This window comes from Ranitomeya imitator, chromosome 4 (assembly GCF_032444005.1).
Source record: "Ranitomeya imitator isolate aRanImi1 chromosome 4, aRanImi1.pri, whole genome shotgun sequence".
In the NCBI taxonomy this organism is placed as follows: Eukaryota; Metazoa; Chordata; class Amphibia; order Anura; family Dendrobatidae; genus Ranitomeya; species Ranitomeya imitator.
In genome coordinates this window covers 689,810,694-689,832,593 of record NC_091285.1, presented here as the reverse complement: position 1 = coordinate 689,832,593, position 21,900 = coordinate 689,810,694, and the positions used below count along the sequence as shown (strand labels likewise).

The following is a 21,900-nucleotide window of genomic DNA, read 5'->3' as shown; positions in this document are numbered from 1 at the left end:
TAACACCCCTGTATCCCCCCTGACTGTATACAGTATATATTACACTGGAGGAGGGGGTGTAGTATATAACACCCCTGTATCCCCCCCTGACTGTATACAGTATATATTACACTGGAGGAGGGGGTGTAGTATATAACACCCCTGTATCCTCCCCCTGACTGTATACAGTATATATTACACTGGAGGAGGGGGTGTAGTATATAACACCCCTGTATCCTCCCCCTGACTGTATACAGTATATATTACACTGGTGGAGGGGGGTGTAGTATATAACACACCTGTATCCTCCTCCTGACTTTATACAGTATATATTACACTGGAGGAGGGGGTGTAGTATATAACACCCCTGTATCCTCCCCCTGACTGTATACAGTATATATTACACTGGAGGAGGGGGTGTAGTATATAACACCCCTGTATCCCCCCCCTGACTGTATACAGTATATATTACACTGGAGGAGGAGGGGGTGTAGTATATAACACCCCTGTATCATCCCCCTGACTGTACACAGTATATATTACACTGGAGGAGGGGGTGTAGTATATAACACCCCTGTATCCTCCCCCTGACTGTATACATTATATATTACACTGGAGGAGGGGGTGTAGTATATAACACCCCTGTATCCTCCCCTGACTGTATACAGTATATATTACACTGGAGGAGGGGGGTGTAGTATATAACACCCCTGTATCCCCCCCTGACTGTATACAGTATATATTACACTGGAGGAGGGGGGTGTAGTATATAACACCCCTGTATCCCCCCCCTGACTGTATACAGTATATATTACACTGGAGGAGGGGGGTGTAGTATATAACACCCCTGTATCCCCCCCCTGACTGTATACAGTATATATTACACTGGTGGAGGGGGTGTAGTATATAACACCCCTGTATCCTCCCCTGACTGTATACAGTATATATTACACTGGAGGAGGGGGTGTAGTATATAACACCCCTGTATCCCCCCCCTGACTGTATACAGTATATATTACACTGGAGGAGGGGGTGTAGTATATAACACCCCTGTATCCTCCCCTGACTGTATACAGTATATATTACACTGGAGGAGGGGGTGTAGTATATAACACCCCTGTATCCTCCCCCTGACTGTATACAGTATATATTACACTGGTGGAGGGGGGTGTAGTATATAACACACCTGTATCCTCCTCCTGACTTTATACAGTATATATTACACTGGAGGAGGGGGTGTAGTATATAACACCCCTGTATCCTCCCCCTGACTGTATACAGTATATATTACACTGGAGGAGGGGGTGTAGTTTATAACAACCCTGTATCCTCCCCCTGACTGTATACAGTATATATTACACTGGAGGAGGAGGGGGTGTAGTATATAACACCCCTGTATCATCCCCCTGACTGTACACAGTATATATTACACTGGAGGAGGAGGGGGTGTAGTATATAACACCCCTGTATCATCCCCCTGACTGTACACAGTATATATTACACTGGAGGAGGGGGTGTAGTATATAACACCCCTGTATCCTCCCCTTGACTGTATACATTATATATTACACTGGAGGAGGGGGTGTAGTATATAACACCCCTGTATCCTCCCCCTGACTGTATACATTATATATTACACTGGAGGAGGGGGTGTAGTATATAACACCCCTGTATCCTCCCCCTGACTGTATGCAGTATATATTACACTGGAGGAGGGGGTGTAGTATATAACACCCCTGTATCCCCCCCCCTGACTGTATACAGTATATATTACACTGGAGGAGGGGGTGTAGTATATAACACCCCTGTATCCCCCCCCCTGACTGTATACAGTATATATTACACTGGAGGAGGGGGTGTAGTATATAACACCCCTGTATCCCCCCCCCTGACTGTATACAGTATATATTACACTGGAGGAGGGGGTGTAGTATATAACACCCCTGTATCCCCCCCTGACTGTATACAGTATATATTACACTGGAGGAGGGGGTGTAATATATAACACCCCTGTATCCTCCCCCTGTCTGTATACAGTATATATTACACTGGAGGAGGGGGTGTAGTATATAACACCCCTGTATCCTCCCCCTGACTGTATACAGTATATATTACACTGGAGGAGGGGGTGTAGTATATAACACCCCTGTATCCCCCCCCTGACTGTATACAGTATATATTACACTGGAGGAGGGGGTGTAGTATATAACACCCCTGTATCCTCCCCTGACTGTATACAGTATATATTACACTGGAGGAGGGGGTGTAGCATATAACACCCCTGTATCCTCCCCCTGACTGTATACAGTATATATTACACTGGAGGAGGGGGTGTAGTATATAACACCCCTGTATCCTCCCCCTGACTGTATACAGTATATATTACACTGGAGGAGGGGGTGTAGTATATAACACTCCTGTATCCTCCCCCTGACTGTATACAGTATATATTACACTGGAGGAGGGGGGTGTAATATATAACACACCTGTATCCTCCCCCTGACTGTATACAGTATATATTACACTGGAGGAGGGGGTGTAGTATATAACACCCCTGTATCCTCCCCTGACTGTATACAGTATATATTACACTGGAGGAGGGAGGTGTAGTATATAACACCCCTGTTTCCTCCCCCTGACTGTACACAGTATATATTACACTGGAGGAGGGGGGTGTAGTACATAACACCCCTGTATCCTCCCCTGAATGTACACAGTATATATTACACTGGAGGAGGGGGGTGTAGTACATAACACCCCTGTATCCTCCCCCTGACTGTATACAGTATATATTACACTGGAGGAGGAGGAGGGTGCAGTATATAACACCCCTGTATCCTCCCCCTGACTGTACACAGTATATATTACACTGGAGGAGGGGGTGTAGTATATAACACCCCTGTATCCTCCCCCTGACTGTATACAGTATATATTACACTGGAGGAGGGGGGTGTAGTACATAACACCCCTGTATCCTCCCCCTGACTGTATACAGTATATATTACACTGGAGGAGGGGGTGTAGTATATAACACCCCTGTATCCTCCCCCTGACTGTGTACAGTATATATTACACTGGAGGAGGGGGTGTAGTATATAACACCCCTGTATCCTCCCCCTGACTGTATACATTATATATTACACTGGAGGAGGGGGTGTAGTATATAACACCCCTGTATCCTCCCCCTGACTGTATGCAGTATATATTACACTGGAGGAGGGGGTGTAGTATATAACACCCCTGTATCCCCCCCCCTGACTGTATACAGTATATATTACACTGGAGGAGGGGGTGTAGTATATAACACCCCTGTATCCCCCCCCCTGACTGTATACAGTATATATTACACTGGAGGAGGGGGTGTAGTATATAACACCCCTGTATCCCCCCCCCTGACTGTATACAGTATATATTACACTGGAGGAGGGGGTGTAGTATATAACACCCCTGTATCCCCCCCTGACTGTATACAGTATATATTACACTGGAGGAGGGGGTGTAATATATAACACCCCTGTATCCTCCCCCTGACTGTATACAGTATATATTACACTGGAGGAGGGGGTGTAGTATATAACACCCCTGTATCCTCCCCCTGACTGTATACAGTATATATTACACTGGAGGAGGGGGTGTAGTATATAACACCCCTGTATCCTCCCCCTGACTGTATACAGTATATATTACACTGGAGGAGGGGGTGTAGTATATAACACCCCTGTATCCCCCCCCTGACTGTATACAGTATATATTACACTGGAGGAGGGGGTGTAGTATATAACACCCCTGTATCCTCCCCTGACTGTATACAGTATATATTACACTGGAGGAGGGGGTGTAGCATATAACACCCCTGTATCCTCCCCCTGACTGTATACAGTATATATTACACTGGAGGAGGGGGTGTAGCATATAACACCCCTGTATCCTCCCCCTGACTGTATACAGTATATATTACACTGGAGGAGGGGGTGTAGTATATAACACTCCTGTATCCTCCCCCTGACTGTATACAGTATATATTACACTGGAGGAGGGGGGTGTAATATATAACACACCTGTATCCTCCCCCTGACTGTATACAGTATATATTACACTGGAGGAGGGGGTGTAGTATATAACACCCCTGTATCCTCCCCTGACTGTATACAGTATATATTACACTGGAGGAGGGAGGTGTAGTATATAACACCCCTGTTTCCTCCCCCTGACTGTACACAGTATATATTACACTGGAGGAGGGGGGTGTAGTACATAACACCCCTGTATCCTCCCCTGAATGTATACAGTATATATTACACTGGAGGAGGGGGGTGTAGTACATAACACCCCTGTATCCTCCCCCTGACTGTATACAGTATATATTACACTGGAGGAGGAGGAGGGTGCAGTATATAACACCCCTGTATCCTCCCCCTGACTGTACACAGTATATATTACACTGGAGGAGGGGGTGTAGTATATAACACCCCTGTATCCTCCCCCTGACTGTATACAGTATATATTACACTGGAGGAGGGGGGTGTAGTACATAACACCCCTGTATCCTCCCCCTGACTGTATACAGTATATATTACACTGGAGGAGGGGGTGTAGTATATAACACCCCTGTATCCTCCCCCTGACTGTGTACAGTATATATTACACTGGAGGAGGGGGTGCAGTATATAACACCCCTGTATCCTCCCCCTGACTGTATACAGTATATATTACACTGGAGGAGGAGGGGGGTGTAGTATATAACACCTGTATCCTCCCCCTGACTGTATACAGTATATATTACACTGGAGGAGGGGGTGTAGTATATAGCACCCCTGTATCCTCCCCCTGACTGTACACAGTATATATTACACTGGAGGAGGGGGTGTAGTATATAACACCCCTGTATCCTCCCCCTGACTGTATACAGTATATATTACACTGGAGGAGGGGGTGTAGTATATAACACACCTGTATCCTCCCCCTGACTGTACACAGTATATATTACACTGGAGGAGGAGGGGGGTGTAGTATATAACACCCCTGTATCATCCCCCTGACTGTATACAGTATATATTACACTGGAGGAGGGGGTGTAGTATATAACACCCCTGTATCCTCCCCCTGACTGTATACAGTATATATTACACTGGAGGAGGAGGGGGGTGTAGTATATCACACCCCTGTATCCTCCCCCTGACTGTATACAGTATATATTACACTGGAGGAGGAGGGGGTGTAGTATATAACACCCCTGTATCCTCCCCCTGACTGTATACAGTATATATTACACTGGAGGAGGGGGTGTAATATATAACACACCTGTATCCTCCCCTGACTGTATACAGTATATATTACACTGGAGGAGGGGGTGTAGTATATAACACCCCTTTATCCTCCCCCTGACTGTATACAGTATATATTACACTGGTGGATGGGGGTGTAGTATATAACACCCCTGTATCCTCCCCCTGACTGTATACAGTATATATTACACTGGAGGAGGGGGGTGTAGTATATAACACCCCTGTATCCTCCCACTGACTGTATATAGTATATATTACACTGGAGGAGGGGGGTGTAGTACATAACACCCCTGTATCCTCCCCCTGACTGTATACAGTATATATTACACTGGAGGAGGGGGGTGTAGTATATAACACCCCTGTATCCTCCCCTGACTGTATACAGTATATATTACACTGGAGGAGGGGGTGTAGTATATAACACCCCTGTATCCTCACCCTGACTGTATACAGTATATATTACACTGGAGGAGGGGGTGTAGTATATAACACCCCTGTATCTTCCCCCTGACTGTATACAGTATATATTACACTGGAGGAGGGGGTGTAGTATATAACACCCCTGTATCCTCCCCCTGACTGTATACAGTATATATTACACTGGAGGAGGGGGGTGTAATATATAACACACCTGTAGCCTCCCCCTGACTGTATACAGTATATATTACACTGGAGGAGGGGGTGTAGTATATAACACCCCTGTATCCTCCCCCTGACTGTACACAGTATATATTACACTGGAGGAGGGGGGTGTAGTACATAACACCCCTGTATCCTCCCCTGACTGTATACAGTATATATTACACTGGAGGAGGGGGGTGTAGTACATAACACACCTGTATCCTCCCCCTGACTGTATACAGTATATATTACACTGGAGGAGGGTGCAGTATATAACACCCCTGTATCCTCCCCCTGACTGTACACAGTACATCTTACACTGGAGGAGGGGGTGTAGTATATAACACCCCTGTATCCTCCCCCTGACTGTATACAGTATATATTACACTGGAGGAGGAGGAGGGTGCAGTATATAACACCCCTGTATCCTCCCCCTGACTGTACACAGTATATATTACACTGGAGGAGGGGGTGTAGTATATAACACATCTGTATCCTCCCCCTGACTGTATACAGTATATATTACACTGGAGGAGGAGGAGGGTGCAGTATATAACACCCCTGTATCCTCCCCCTGACTGTACACAGTATATATTACACTGGAGGAGGGGGTGTAGTATATAACACCCCTGTATCCTCCCCCTGACTGTATACATTATATATTACACTGGAGGAGGGGGGTGTAGTACATAACACCCCTGTATCCTCCCCCTGACTGTATACAGTATATATTACACTGGAGGAGGGGGTGTAGTATATAACACCCCTGTATCCTCCCCCTGACTGTGTACAGTATATATTACACTGGAGGAAGGGGTGTAGTATATAACACCCCTGTATCCTCCCCCTGACTGTATACAGTATATATTACACTGGAGGAGGGGGTGTAGTATATAACACCTGTATCCTCCCCCTGACTGTATACAGTATATATTACACTGGAGGAGGGGGTGTAGTATATAACACCCCTGTATCCTCCCCCTGACTGTATACAGTATATATTACACTGGAGGAGGGGGTGTAGTATATAACACCCCTGTATCCTCCCCCTGACTGTATACAGTATATATTACACTGGAGGAGGGGGTGTAGTATATAACACCCCTGTATCCTCCCCCTGACTGTATACAGTATATATTACACTGGAGGAGGGGGGTGTAGTATATAACACACCTGTATCCTCCCCCTGACTGTACACAGTATATATTACACTGGAGGAGGAGGGGGGTGTAGTATATAACACCCCTGTATCATCCCCCTGACTGTATACAGTATATATTACACTGGAGGAGGAGGTGTAGTATATAACACCCCTGTATCCTCCCCCTGACTGTATACAGTATATATTACACTGGAGGAGGAGGGGGGTGTAGTATATAACACCCCTGTATCCTCCCCCTGACTGTATACAGTATATATTACACTGGAGGAGGAGGGGGTGTAGTATATAACACCCCTGTATCCTCCCCCTGACTGTATACAGTATATATTACACTGGAGGAGGGGGTGTAATATATAACACACCTGTATCCTCCCCTGACTGTATACAGTATATATTACACTGGAGGAGGGGGGTGTAGTATATAACACCCCTGTATCCTCCCCCTGACTGTATACAGTATATATTACACTGGAGGAGGGGGTATAGTATATAACACAGCTGTATCCTCCCCCTGACTGTATACAGTATATATTACACTGGAGGAGGAGGGTGTAGTATATAACACACCTGTATCCTCCCCCTGACTTTATACAGTATATATTACACTGGAGGAGGGGGGTGTAGTATATAACACACCTGTATCCTCCCCCTGACTGTATACAGTATATATTACACTGGAGGAGGGGGGTGTAGTATATAACACCCCTGTATCCTCCCCCTGACTGTATACAGTATATATTACACTGGAGGAGGGGGTGTAGTACATAACACACCTGTATCCTCCCCCTGAGTGTATACAGTATATATTACACTGGAGGAGGAGGGGGTGTAGTATATAACACACCTGTATCCTCCCCCTGACTGTATACTGTATATATTACACTGGAGGAGAGGGGGTGTAGTACATAACACACCTGTATCCTCCCCCTGACTGTATACAGTATATATTACACTGGAGGAGGAGGGTGTAGTATATAAAACACCTGTATCCTCCCCCTGACTGTATACAGTATATATTACACTGGAGGAGGGGGCTGTAGTATATAAAACACCTGTATCCTCCCCCTGACTGTATACAGTATATATTACACTGGAGGAGGGGCGTGTAGTATATAACACCCCTGTATCCTCCCCCTGACTGTATACAGTATATATTACACTGGAGGAGGGGGTATAGTATATAACACAGCTGTATCCTCCCCCTGACTATATACAGTATATATTACACTGGAGGAGGAGGGTGTAGTATATAACACACCTGTATCCTCCCCCTGACTGTATACAGTATATATTACACTGGAGGAGGGGGGTGTAGTATATAACACACCTGTATCCTCCCCCTGACTGTATACAGTATATATTACACTGGAGGAGGGGGGTGTAGTATATAACACCCCTGTATCCTCCCCCTGACTGTATACAGTATATATTACACTGGAGGAGGGGGTGTAGTACATAACACACCTGTATCCTCCCCCTGAGTGTATACAGTATATATTACACTGGAGGAGGAGGGGGTGTAGTATATAACACACCTGTATCCTCCCCCTGACTGTATACAGTATATATTACACTGGAGGAGGAGGGTGTAGTATATAAAACACCTGTATCCTCCCCCTGACTGTATACAGTATATATTACACTGGAGGAGGGGGCTGTAGTATATAAAACACCTGTATCCTCCCCCTGACTGTATACAGTATATATTACACTGGAGGAGGGGGGTGTAGTATATAAAACACCTGCATCCTCCCCCTGACTGTATACAGTATATATTACACTGGAGGAGGGGGGTGTAGTATATAACACCCCTGTATCCTCCCCCTGACTGTATACAGTATATATTACACTGGAGGAGGGGGGTGTAGTATATAACACAGCTGTATCCTCCCCCTGACTGTATACAGTATATATTACACTGGAGGAGGGGGGTGTAGTATATAACACCCCTGTATCCTCCCCCTGACTGTATACAGTATATATTACACTGGAGGAGGGGGGTGTAGTATATAACACAGCTGTATCCTCCCCCTGATTGTATACAGTATATATTACACTGGAGGAGGGGGTGTAATATATAACACCCCTGTATCCTCCCCCCTGACTGTATACAGTATATATTACACTGGAGGAGGGGGGTGTAGTATATAACACAGCTGTATCCTCCCCCTGACTGTATACAGTATATATTACACTGGAGGAGGGGGGTGTAGTATATAAAACACCTGTATCCTCCCCCTGACTGTATACAGTATATATTACACTGGAGGAGGGGGGGTAGTATATAACACCCCTGTATCCTCCCCCTGATTGTATACAGTATATATTACACTGGAGGAGGGGGTGTAATATATAACACCCCTGTATCCTCCCCCCTGACTGTATACAGTATATATTACACTGGAGGAGGGGGGTGTAGTATATAACACCTGTATACTCCCCCTGACTGTATACAGTATATATTACATTGGAGGAGGGGGGTGTAGTATATAACACCCCTTTATCCTCCCCCTGACTGTATACAGTATATATTACACTGGAGGAGGGGGGTGCAGTATATAACACCCCTGTATCCTCCCCCTGACTGTATACAGTATATATTACACTGGAGGAGGGGGTGTAGTATATAACACAGCTGTATCCTCCCCCTGACTGTATACAGTATATATTGCACTGGAGGAGGGGGGTGTAGTATATAACACACCTGTATCCTCCCCCTGACTGTATACAGTATATATTGCACTGGAGGAGGGGGTGTAGTATATAACACCCCTGTATCCTTCCCCTGACTGTATACAGTATATATTACACTGGAGGAGGGGGTGTAGTATATAACACACCTGTATCCTCCCCCTGACTGTATATAGTATATATTACATTGGAGGAGGGGGGTGTAGTATATAACACGCCTGTATCCTCCCCCTGACTGTATACAGTATATATTACACTGGAGGAGGAGGGGGTGTAGTATATAACACCCCTGTATCCTCCCCCTGACTGTATTCAGTATATATTACACTGGAGGAGGGGGTGTAGTATATAACACCCCTGTATCCCCCCCTGACTGTATACAGTATATATTACACTGGAGGAGGGGGGTGTAGTATATAACACCCCTGTATCCTCCCCCTGACTGTATACAGTATATATTACACTGGAGGAGGGGGTGTAATATATAACACCCCTGTATCCTCCCCCTGACTGTATACAGTATATATTACACTGGAGGAGGAGGGTGTAGTATATAACACACCTGTATCCTCCCCCTGACTGTATATAGTATATATTACACTGGAGGAGGGGGGTGTAGTATATAACACCCCTGTATCCTCCCCCTGACTGTATATAGTTTATATTACACTGGAGGAGAGGGGGTGTAGTGTATAACACCCCTGTATCCTCCCACTGACTGTATATAGTATATATTACACTGGAGGAGGGGGGTGTAGTATATAACACCCCTGTATCATCCCCCTGACTGTATATAGTTTATATTACACTGGAGGAGGGGGGTGTAGTATATAACAACTGTATCCTCCCCCTGACTGTATACAGTATATATTACACTGGAGGAGGGGGGTGTAGTATATAACACCCCTGTATCCTCCCCCTGACTGTATACAGTATATATTACACTGGAGGAGGGGGGTGTAGTATATAACACCCCTGTATCCTCCCCCTGACTGTATACAGTATATATTACACTGGAGGAGGGGGGTGTAATATATAACACACCTGTATCCTCCCCCTCACTGTATGCAGTATATATTACACTGGAGGAGGGGGTGTAGTATATAACACACCTGTATCCTCCCCCTGACTGTGTACAGTATATATTGCACTGGAGGAGGGGGTGCAGTATATAACACCCCTGTATCCTCCCCCTGACTGTATACAGTATATATTACACTGGAGGAGGGGGGTGTAGTATATAAATCACCTGTATCCTCCCCCTGACTGTATACAGTATATATTACACTGGAGGAGGGGGTGTAGTATATAACACCTGTATCCTCCCCCTGACTGTATACAGTATATATTACACTGGAGGAGGGGGTGTAGTACATAACACCCCTGTATCCCCCCCCCTGACTGTATACTGTATATATTACACTGGAGGAGGGGGGTGTAGTATATAACACACCTGTATCCTCCTCCTGACTGTATACAGTATATATTACACTGGAGGAGGGGGGTGTAGTATATAACACACCTGTATCCTCCCCCTGACAGTATACATTATATATTACACTGGAGGATGGGGGTGTAGTCTATCACACCCCTTTATCCTCCCCCTGACTCTATACAGTATATATTACACTGGAGGAGGGGGATGTAGTATATAACACACCTGTATCCTCCCCCTGACTGTATACAGTATATATTACACTGGTGGAGGGGGGTGTAGTATATAACACACCTGTATCCTCCCCCTGACTGTATACATTATATATTACACTGGAGGAGGGGGGTGTAGTATATAACACCCCTGTATCCTCCCTCTGACTGTATACAGTATATATTACACTGGAGGAGGGGGGTGTAGTATATAACACACCTGTATCCTCCCCCTGACTGTATATATTATATATTACACTGGAGTAGGGGGTGTAGTCTATAACACCTGTATCCTCCCCCTGACTGTATACAGTATATATTACACTGGAGGAGGGGGGTGTAGTACATAACACCCCTGTATCCTCCCCCTGACTGTATACAGTATATATTACACTGGAGGAGGGGGGTGTAGTATATAACACCCCTGTATCCTCCCCCTGACTGTATACAGTATATATTACACTGGAGGAGGGGGGTGTAGTATATAACACACCTGTATCCTCCTCCTGACTGTATACAGTATATATTACACTGGAGGAGGGGGGTGTAGTATATAACACACCTGTATCCTCCCCCTGACAGTATACATTATATATTACACTGGAGGATGGGGGTGTAGTCTATCACACCCCTTTATCCTCCCCCTGACTCTATACAGTATATATTACACTGGAGGAGGGGGATGTAGTATATAACACACCTGTATCCTCCCCCTGACTGTATACAGTATATATTACACTGGTGGAGGGGGGTGTAGTATATAACACACCTGTATCCTCCCCCTGACTGTATACATTATATATTACACTGGAGGAGGGGGGTGTAGTATATAACACCCCTGTATCCTCCCTCTGACTGTATACAGTATATATTACACTGGAGGAGGGGGGTGTAGTATATAACACACCTGTATCCTCCCCCTGACTGTATATATTATATATTACACTGGAGTAGGGGGTGTAGTCTATAACACCTGTATCCTCCCCCTGACTGTATACAGTATATATTACACTGGAGGAGGGGGGTGTAGTACATAACACCCCTGTATCCTCCCCCTGACTGTATACAGTATATATTACACTGGAGGAGGGGGGTGTAGTATATAACACCCCTGTATCCTCCCCCTGACTGTATACAGTATATATTACACTGGAGGAGGGGGGTGTAGTATATAACACCCCTGTATCCTCCCCCTGACTGTATACAGTATATATTACACTGGAGGAGGGTGGTGTAGTCTATAACACCTGTATCCTCCCTCTGACTGTATACAGTATATATTACACTGGAGGAGGGGGGTGTAGTACATAACACCCCTGTATCCTCCCCCTGACTGTATACTGTATATATTACACTGGAGGAGGGGGTGTAGTATATAAAACACCTGTATCCTCCCCCTGACTGTATACATTATATATTACACTGGAGGAGGGGGGTGTAGTATATAAAACACCTGTATCCTCCCCCTGACTGTATACAGTATATATAGAGAGGCCTTTAATTGACTTCATAGGTAGGTCATACATATGAGAGTCAAAATGAGAAACAAATTCAGAAAATCACCTTGTCTGATTTGGCAAATAAGTATTTGGTCACCTAAAAACATGCAAGATTTCTGGCTCTCTTCAAGAGGCTCCTCTGTCCTCCACTCATTACCTGTAGTAATGGCTCCTGTTTGAACTTGTTATCCATATAAAAGACACCTGTCCACAACCTCCAGCAGTCACACTCCAAGCTCCACTATGGTGAAGACCAAAGAGCTGTCCAAGGACGCCAGAAACAAAATTGTAGCCCTGCTCCAGGCTGGGAAGACTGAATCTGCAATAGGCAAGAGGCTTGGTGTGATGAAACCACTGTGGGAGCAATAACAAGAATATGGGAGACATACGAGACCTCTGATAACCTCCCTCGATCTGGGGCTCCACGCAAGATCTCACCCCGTGGGGTCAAAATGATCACAAGACCGGTGAGAAAAAAATCCCAGAACCACACGGGGGGCCTAGTGAATGACCTGCATAGAGCTGGGACCACCGTAAAAAAGGCTACCATCAGTAACCTACTACACCAGGGACTCAGATCCTGCAGTGCCAGACGTGTCCCCCTACGTAAGCCAGTACATGTCCGGGCCTGTCTGAAGTTTGCTAGAGAGCATTTGGATTATCCAGAAGAGTATTGGGAGAATGTCCTATGGTCTGATGAAACCAAAGTAGAACTGTTTGGTAGAAACAAAACTCGTCGTGTTTGGAGGAGACAGAATGCTGAGTTGCTAAATCAAAAAGTAGCTGACAGCACAACTGGCATTAGGATGCCCGTCCTAATTCCACTGGACCGAAGTGGAAAAGTACATGCCATAACCAAGTGAAGGACAGCATCCAATCCAGGTGAAGTAAAAAATTCTTTATTGTGCCAAATTCATGTGCATTTGGCACAATAAATAATTTTTTACTTCACCTGGATTGAATGCTGTCCTTCACTTGGTTATAGAATGCTGAGTTGCATTCCAAAGAACACCATACCTACTGTGAAGCATGGGGGTGGCAACTTCATGCTTTGGGGCTGTTTCTCTGCAAAGGGACCAGGACAACGTATCCGTGTACATGAAAGAATGAATGGGGCCATGTATCGTGAGATTTTGAGTGCAAACCTCCTTCCATCATCAAGGGCATTGAAGATGAAACGTGGATGGGTCTTTCAGCATGACAATGATCCAAAGCACACCGCCAGGGCAACGAAGGAGTGGCTTCATGAGAAGCATATGACGGTCCTGGAGTGGCCTAGCCAGTATCCAGATCTTAACCCTATAGAAAACCTTTGGAGGGAGTGGAAAGCCCATGTTGCCCAGTGACAGACCCAAAACATCACTGCTCTAGAGGAGATCTGCATGGAGGAATGGGCCAACATACCAACAACAGTGTGTGCCAACCTTGTGAAGACTTACAGAAAACGTTTGACCTCTGTCATTGCCAACAAAGGATATATTACAAAATATTGCGAGAAACTTTTGTTAATGACCAAATACTTATTTTCCACCATAATTTGCAAAATAAATCTTCCAAATCAGACGCGGTGATTTCCTGGATTTGTTTTCTCATTGTGACTCTCATAGTTGTGGTCTACCTATGATGTCAATTACAGGCCTCTATCATCTTATTAAGTGGGAGAACTTGCACAATCGGTGGCTGACCTTTTTCCCCACTGTACCTTACACCGGAGGCGGGGGCTGTAGTCTATAGCAGGGTATGTGTCCTCCGGACACTAGTGGATCTGTATATGTGTTCTTTGTGGCGGGATGTGGAGACTTTTGCTGGCTCTTGGGTGTGATGTAATCTGCACTGTATGAGATTCATGGTAACCGGCCGGTGCCAGCGCTGCACACAGTCGGCTCTTGTGAACAGCCCGGTGATGACATCATGTGTTTACTGTGATTGTCTCCAGCGTTTGGTTTTTCTTTTCCTCTCGTTTGTTTTTGTTGTTTTTTTCTCTCCTCATGTTTCTTTATTTTTTTTGTCCAGGATCCTGCTGGAATTTTTGAACTGGTCGAAGTGGTCGGAAATGGGACATACGGGCAAGTGTATAAGGTACATGTCCTCCCCTCCATTGTGGCTGCTTTGCTCATTCCCTACCATAGCCTGTTTCTTAATGTCTGCTTCTCCGCCTCCTGCCGCTACCTGCCCCTCTCTGCTCCGCCGCCCCAGCGCCTTTTGCCACCCCTGCCGCCACCAGCTTCTCTCGCCTCCTCTTCTCGCCTCCCATTGCCACCACCTTCTCGTCTCGACTCCAGCCACTACCCTTTGCTCGTCTCGCCTCCCCAGCCTCCCTCCTTCATCCCCTGCTCCTCTCGCCTCCCCAGCCTCCCTCCTTCATCCCCTGCTCCTCTCGCCTCCCCAGCCTCCCTCCTTCATCCCCTGCTCCTCTCACCACCCCAGCCTCCCTCCATCATCCCCTGCTCCTCTCACTGCCCCAGCCTCCCTCCGTCATACCCTGCTCCTCTCGCCGCCCCAGCCTCCCTCCATCATTGCCTGCTCCTCTCACCACCCCAGCCTCCCTCCATCATCCCCTGCTCCTCTCACCACCCCAGCCTCCCTCCATCATCCCCTGCTCCTCTCACCACCCCAGCCTCCCTCCATCATCCCCTGCTCCTCTCACCACCCCAGCCTCCCTCCGTCGTACCCTGCTCCTCTCGCCGCCCCAGCCTCTCTCCGTCGTACCCTGCTTCTCTCGCCGCCCCAGCCTCCCTCCATCATCCCCTGCTCCTCTCGCCACCCCAGCCTCCCTCCGTCGTACCCTGCTTCTCTCGCCACCCCACCCTCCCTCCGTCGTACCCTGCTTCTCTCGCCGCCCCAGCCTCCCTCCGTCGTACCCTGCTCCTCTCGCCACCCCAGCCTCCCTCCGTCATACCCTGCTCCTCTCGCCACCCCAGCCTCCCTCCGTCGTACCCTGCTCCTCTTGCCGCCCCAGCCTCCCTCCGTCGTACCCTGCTTCTCTCGCCTTCCCAGCCTCCCTCCATCATCCCCTGCTCCTCTCACTGCCCCAGCCTCCCTCCGTCGTACCCTGCTCCTCTCGCCGCCTCAGCCTCCCTCCGTCGTACCCTGCTCCTCTCGCCGCTCCAGCCTCCCTCCGCCGCCCCCTGCTCCTTTCACTCCCCAGCCTCCCTCCATCATCTTCTGCTCCTCTCACCGCCCCAGCCTCCCTCCATCATCCCCTGCTCCTCTCGCTGCCCCAGCCTCCCTCCATCATCCCCTGCTCCTCTCACCACCCCAGCCTCCCTCCGTCGTACCCTGCTCCTCTCGCCGCCCCAGCCTCCCTCCATCATCTTCTGCTCCTCTCACCGCCCCAGCCTCCCTCCATCATCCCCTGCTCCTCTCGCTGCCCCAGCCTCCCTCCATCATCCCCTGCTCCTCTCACCACCCCAGCCTCCCTCCGTCGTACCCTGCGCCTCTCGCCGCCCCAGCCTCCCTCCATCATCCCCTGCTCTCACAACCCCAGCCTCCCTCCATCGTACCCTGCTCCTCTCGCCGCCCCAGCCTCCCTCCGTCGTACCCTGCTCCTCTCGCTGCCCCAGCCTCCCTCCATCATCCCCTGCTCCTCTCGCCGCCCCAGCCTCCCTCCATCATCCCCTGCTCCTCTCGCCGCCCCAGCCTCCCTCCATCATCCCCTGCTCCTGTCGCCGCCCCAGCCTCCCTCCATCGTACCCTGCTCCTCTCGCCGCCCCAGCCTCCCTCCGTCGTACCCTGCTCCTCTCGCTGCCCCAGCCTCCCTCCATCATCCCCTGCTCCTCTCACCACCCCAGCCTCCCTCTATCATCCCCTGCTCCTCTCACCGCCCCAGCCTCCCTCTATCATCCCCTGCTCCTCTCACCACCCCAGCCTCCCTCCGTCGTACCCTGCTTCTCTCGCCTCCCTCCGTCGTACCCTGCTCCTCTCGCTGCCCCAGCCTCCCTCCATCATCCCCTGCTCCTCTCGCCGCCCCAGCCTCCCTCCATCATCCCCTGCTCCTCTCGCCGCCTCAGCCTCCCTCCATCGTACCCTGCTCCTCTCGCCGCCCCAGCCTCCCTCCGTCGTACCCTGCTCCTCTCACCACCCCAGCCTCCCTCCGTCGTACCCTGCTCCTCTCGCCGCCCCAGCCTCCCTCCATCATCCCCTGCTCTCACAACCCCAGCCTCCCTCCATCGTACCCTGCTCCTCTCGCCGCCCCAGCCTCCCTCCGTCGTACCCTGCTCCTCTCGCTGCCCCAGCCTCCCTCCATCATCCCCTGCTCCTCTCGCCGCCCCAGCCTCCCTCCATCATCCCCTGCTCCTCTCGCCGCCCCAGCCTCCCTCCATCGTACCCTGCTCCTCTCGCCGCCCCAGCCTCCCTCCATCATCCCCTGCTCCTCTCACCACCCCAGCCTCCCTCTATCATCCCCTGCTCCTCTCACCGCCCCAGCCTCCCTCTATCATCCCCTGCTCCTCTCACCACCCCAGCCTCCCTCCGTCGTACCCTGCTTCTCTCGCCTCCCTCCGTCGTACCCTGCTCCTCTCGCTGCCCCAGCCTCCCTCCATCATCCCCTGCTCCTCTCGCCGCCCCAGCCTCCCTCCATCATCCCCTGCTCCTCTCGCCGCCTCAGCCTCCCTCCATCGTACCCTGCTCCTCTCGCCGCCCCAGCCTCCCTCCGTCGTACCCTGCTCCTCTCGCTGCCCCAGCCTCCCTCCGTCGTACCCTGCTCCTCTCGCCGCCCCAGCCTCCCTCCGTCGTACCCTGCTTCTCTCGCCGCCCCAGCCTCCCTCCGTCGTACCCTGCTCCTCTCGCCACCCCAGCCTCCCTCCGTCATACCCTGCTCCTCTTGCTGCCCCAGCCTCCCTCTATCATCCCCTGCTCCTCTCACCGCCCCAGCCTCCCTCTATCATCCCCTGCTCCTCTCACCACCCCAGCCTCCCTCCGTCGTACCCTGCTTCTCTCGCCTCCCTCCGTCGTACCCTGCTCCTCTCGCTGCCCCAGCCTCCCTCCATCATCCCCTGCTCCTCTCGCCGCCCCAGCCTCCCTCCATCATCCCCTGCTCCTCTCGCCGCCTCAGCCTCCCTCCATCGTACCCTGCTCCTCTCGCCGCCCCAGCCTCCCTCCGTCGTACCCTGCTCCTCTCACCACCCCAGCCTCCCTCCGTCGTACCCTGCTCCTCTCGCCGCCCCAGCCTCCCTCCATCATCCCCTGCTCTCACAACCCCAGCCTCCCTCCATCGTACCCTGCTCCTCTCGCCGCCCCAGCCTCCCTCCGTCGTACCCTGCTCCTCTCGCTGCCCCAGCCTCCCTCCATCATCCCCTGCTCCTCTCGCCGCCCCAGCCTCCCTCCATCATCCCCTGCTCCTCTCGCCGCCCCAGCCTCCCTCCATCGTACCCTGCTCCTCTCGCCGCCCCAGCCTCCCTCCATCATCCCCTGCTCCTCTCGCCGCCCCAGCCTCCCTCCATCATCCCCTGCTCCTCTCACCACCCCAGCCTCCCTCTATCATCCCCTGCTCCTCTCACCGCCCCAGCCTCCCTCTATCATCCCCTGCTCCTCTCACCACCCCAGCCTCCCTCCGTCGTACCCTGCTTCTCTCGCCTCCCTCCGTCGTACCCTGCTCCTCTCGCTGCCCCAGCCTCCCTCCATCATCCCCTGCTCCTCTCGCCGCCCCAGCCTCCCTCCATCATCCCCTGCTCCTCTCGCCGCCTCAGCCTCCCTCCGTCGTACCCTGCTCCTCTCGCTGCCCCAGCCTCCCTCCGTCGTACCCTGCTCCTCTCGCCGCCCCAGCCTCCCTCCGTCGTACCCTGCTTCTCTCGCCGCCCCAGCCTCCCTCCGTCGTACCCTGCTCCTCTCGCCACCCCAGCCTCCCTCCGTCGTACCCTGCTCCTCTTGCTGCCCCAGCCTCCCTCCGTCGTACCCTGCTCCTCTCGCCACCCCAGCCTCCCTCCGTTGTACCCTGCTTCTCTCGCCGCCCCAGCCTCCCTCCATCGTACCCTGCTCCTCTCGCCGCCCCAGCCTCCCTCCGTCGTACCCTGCTCCTCTCGCTGCCCCAGCCTCCCTCCGTCGTACCCTGCTCCTCTCGCCACCCCAGCCTCCCTCCGTCGTACCCTGCTTCTCTCGCCGCCCCAGCCTCCCTCCGTCGTACCCTGCTCCTCTCGCCACCCCAGCCTCCCTCCGTCGTACCCTGCTCCTCTTGCCACCCCAGCCTCCCTCCGTCGTACCCTGCTCCTCTCGCCGCCCCAGCCTCCCTCCGTCGTACCCTGCTCCTCTCGCCGCCCCAGCCTCCCTCCATCATCCCCTGCTCCTCTCACTGCCCCAGCCTCCCTCCGTCGTACCCTGCTCCTCTCGCCGCCCAGCCTCCCTCCGTCATACCCTGCTCCTCTCGCCGCTCCAGCCTCCCTCCGCCGCCCCCTGCTCCTTTCACGCCCCAGCCTCCCTCCATCATCTTCTGCTCCTCTCACCGCCCCAGCCTCCCTCCGTCGTACCCTGCTCCTCTCGCCGCCCAGCCTCCCTCCGTCGTACCCTGCTCCTCTCGCCGCCCAGCCTCCCTCCGTCGTACCCTGCTCCTCTCGCTGCCCAGCCTCCCTCCGTCGTACCCTGCTCCTCTCGCCGCCCCAGCCTCCCTCCATCATCCCCTGCTCCTCTCGCCGCCCCAGCCTCCCTCCATCATCCCCTGCTCCTCTCACCACCCCAGCCTCCCTCTATCATCCCCTGCTCCTCTCACCGCCCCAGCCTCCCTCTATCATCCCCTGCTCCTCTCACCACCCCAGCCTCCCTCCGTCGTACCCTGCTTCTCTCGCCTCCCTCCGTCGTACCCTGCTCCTCTCGCTGCCCCAGCCTCCCTCCATCATCCCCTGCTCCTCTCGCCGCCCCAGCCTCCCTCCATCATCCCCTGCTCCTCTCGCCGCCTCAGCCTCCCTCCATCGTACCCTGCTCCTCTCGCCGCCCCAGCCTCCCTCCGTCGTACCCTGCTCCTCTCGCTGCCCCAGCCTCCCTCCGTCGTACCCTGCTCCTCTCGCCGCCCCAGCCTCCCTCCGTCGTACCCTGCTTCTCTCGCCGCCCCAGCCTCCCTCCGTCGTACCCTGCTCCTCTCGCCACCCCAGCCTCCCTCCGTCGTACCCTGCTCCTCTTGCTGCCCCAGCCTCCCTCCGTCGTACCCTGCTCCTCTCGCCACCCCAGCCTCCCTCCGTTGTACCCTGCTTCTCTCGCCGCCCCAGCCTCCCTCCATCGTACCCTGCTCCTCTCGCCGCCCCAGCCTCCCTCCGTCGTACCCTGCTCCTCTCGCTGCCCCAGCCTCCCTCCGTCGTACCCTGCTCCTCTCGCCACCCCAGCCTCCCTCCGTCGTACCCTGCTTCTCTCGCCGCCCCAGCCTCCCTCCGTCGTACCCTGCTCCTCTCGCCACCCCAGCCTCCCTCCGTCGTACCCTGCTCCTCTTGCCACCCCAGCCTCCCTCCGTCGTACCCTGCTCCTCTCGCCGCCCCAGCCTCCCTCCGTCGTACCCTGCTCCTCTCGCCGCCCCAGCCTCCCTCCATCATCCCCTGCTCCTCTCACTGCCCCAGCCTCCCTCCGTCGTACCCTGCTCCTCTCGCCGCCCAGCCTCCCTCCGTCATACCCTGCTCCTCTCGCCGCTCCAGCCTCCCTCCGCCGCCCCCTGCTCCTTTTACGCCCCAGCCTCCCTCCATCATCTTCTGCTCCTCTCACCGCCCCAGCCTCCCTCCGTCGTACCCTGCTCCTCTCGCCGCCCAGCCTCCCTCCGTCGTACCCTGCTCCTCTCGCCGCCCAGTCTCCCTCCGTCGTACCCTGCTCCTCTCGCTGCCCAGCCTCCCTCCGTCGTACCCTGCTCCTCTCGCCGCTCCAGCCTCCCTCCGCCGCCCCCTGCTCCTTTCACGCCCCAGCCTCCCTCCATCATCTTCTGCTCCTCTCACCACCCCAGCCTCCCTCCGTCGTACCCTGCTCCTCTCGCCGCCCAGCCTCCCTCCGTCGTACCCTGCTCCTCTCGCCGCCCAGCCTCCCTCCGTCGTACCCTGCTCCTCTCGCCGCCCAGCCTCCCTCCGTCGTACCCTGCTCCTCTCGCCGCTCCAGCCTCCCTCCGCCGCCCCCTGCTCCTTTCACGCCCCAGCCTCCCTCCGTCGTACCCTGCTCCTCTCGCCGCTCCTGCCTCCCTCCGCCGCCCCCTGCTCCTTTCACGCCCCCTGCTTGCTCCTCCTGATGCTCCAGCCTCCTGCCCCTCCGGTTCTTCTTCTTTCATGGCTGCCTCTGCCCGCTGTGTCTGTGCAGCTGCCCACTGTCAGCACTTGCTGTATTGGCAGCTCCAACCTAGAAACTGCCAACAGAGGAAAATGCAGAGTAAGCAGACGGCACATGGAGAGGGGGAAGGGGAATGTGGGTGAGAGAGACGGAAACAGAGGGGGCGTTATTAGGAGAATGAGCGGGGGAGTAATAGTGTAAAACTCATAACCATGGCAACAGAAAATTATGTGCAAGCATCAAAAACTGGTCTAACACTGTGTGTCGCCCAGGTGCAGTGACACTACAGCGCAACGTACAGGTGTGCCCTATAGAGGGAGGAGCCTAATGGCTGTACTACTGACCACTGGTGTCTGTTACCCCCCTGCAGGGTGATACAGATAGGAGGAACTAGGAGTCTCCGCCCCCTGCAGGGTGATACAGATAGGAGGAGCTGTGAGTCTCCGCCCCCCTGCAGGGTAATAGGAGGAGCTGTGAGTCTCCGCCCCTGCAGGGTGATACAGATAGGAGGAGCTGTGAGTCTCCGCCCCCTGCAGGGTGATAGGAGAAGCTGTGAGTCTCCGCCCCCTGGAGGGTGATATGAGGAGCTGTGAATCTCCGCCCCCTGCAGGGTGATACAGATGGGAGGAGCTTTGAGTCTCCTCCCCCTACAGGGTGATACAGATAGGATGAGCTGTGAGCCTCCACCCCCTGCAGGGTGATACAGATGGGAGGAGCTAGGAGTCTCCGCCACCTGCAGGGTGAGACAAGTAGGAGGAGCTAGGAGTCTCTGCCCCCTGCAGGGTGATACAGG

The 21,900-nt window shown here is 52.4% G+C and overlaps 1 protein-coding gene across 7 annotated transcripts in view; it reads left to right on the top strand.

The window, feature by feature from the left end:
• Positions 1-21,900, top strand: part of MINK1 (misshapen like kinase 1) — a 112,776-nt gene that overhangs the window by 37,207 nt on the left and 53,669 nt on the right. For all 7 annotated transcript variants that reach the window (XM_069767451.1, XM_069767450.1, XM_069767449.1 and 4 more), the window contains one exon: positions 14,898-14,963. In XM_069767451.1, the coding sequence (XP_069623552.1) occupies positions 14,898-14,963 (66 nt within the window). The remainder of the gene's footprint in view (positions 1-14,897; positions 14,964-21,900) is intronic.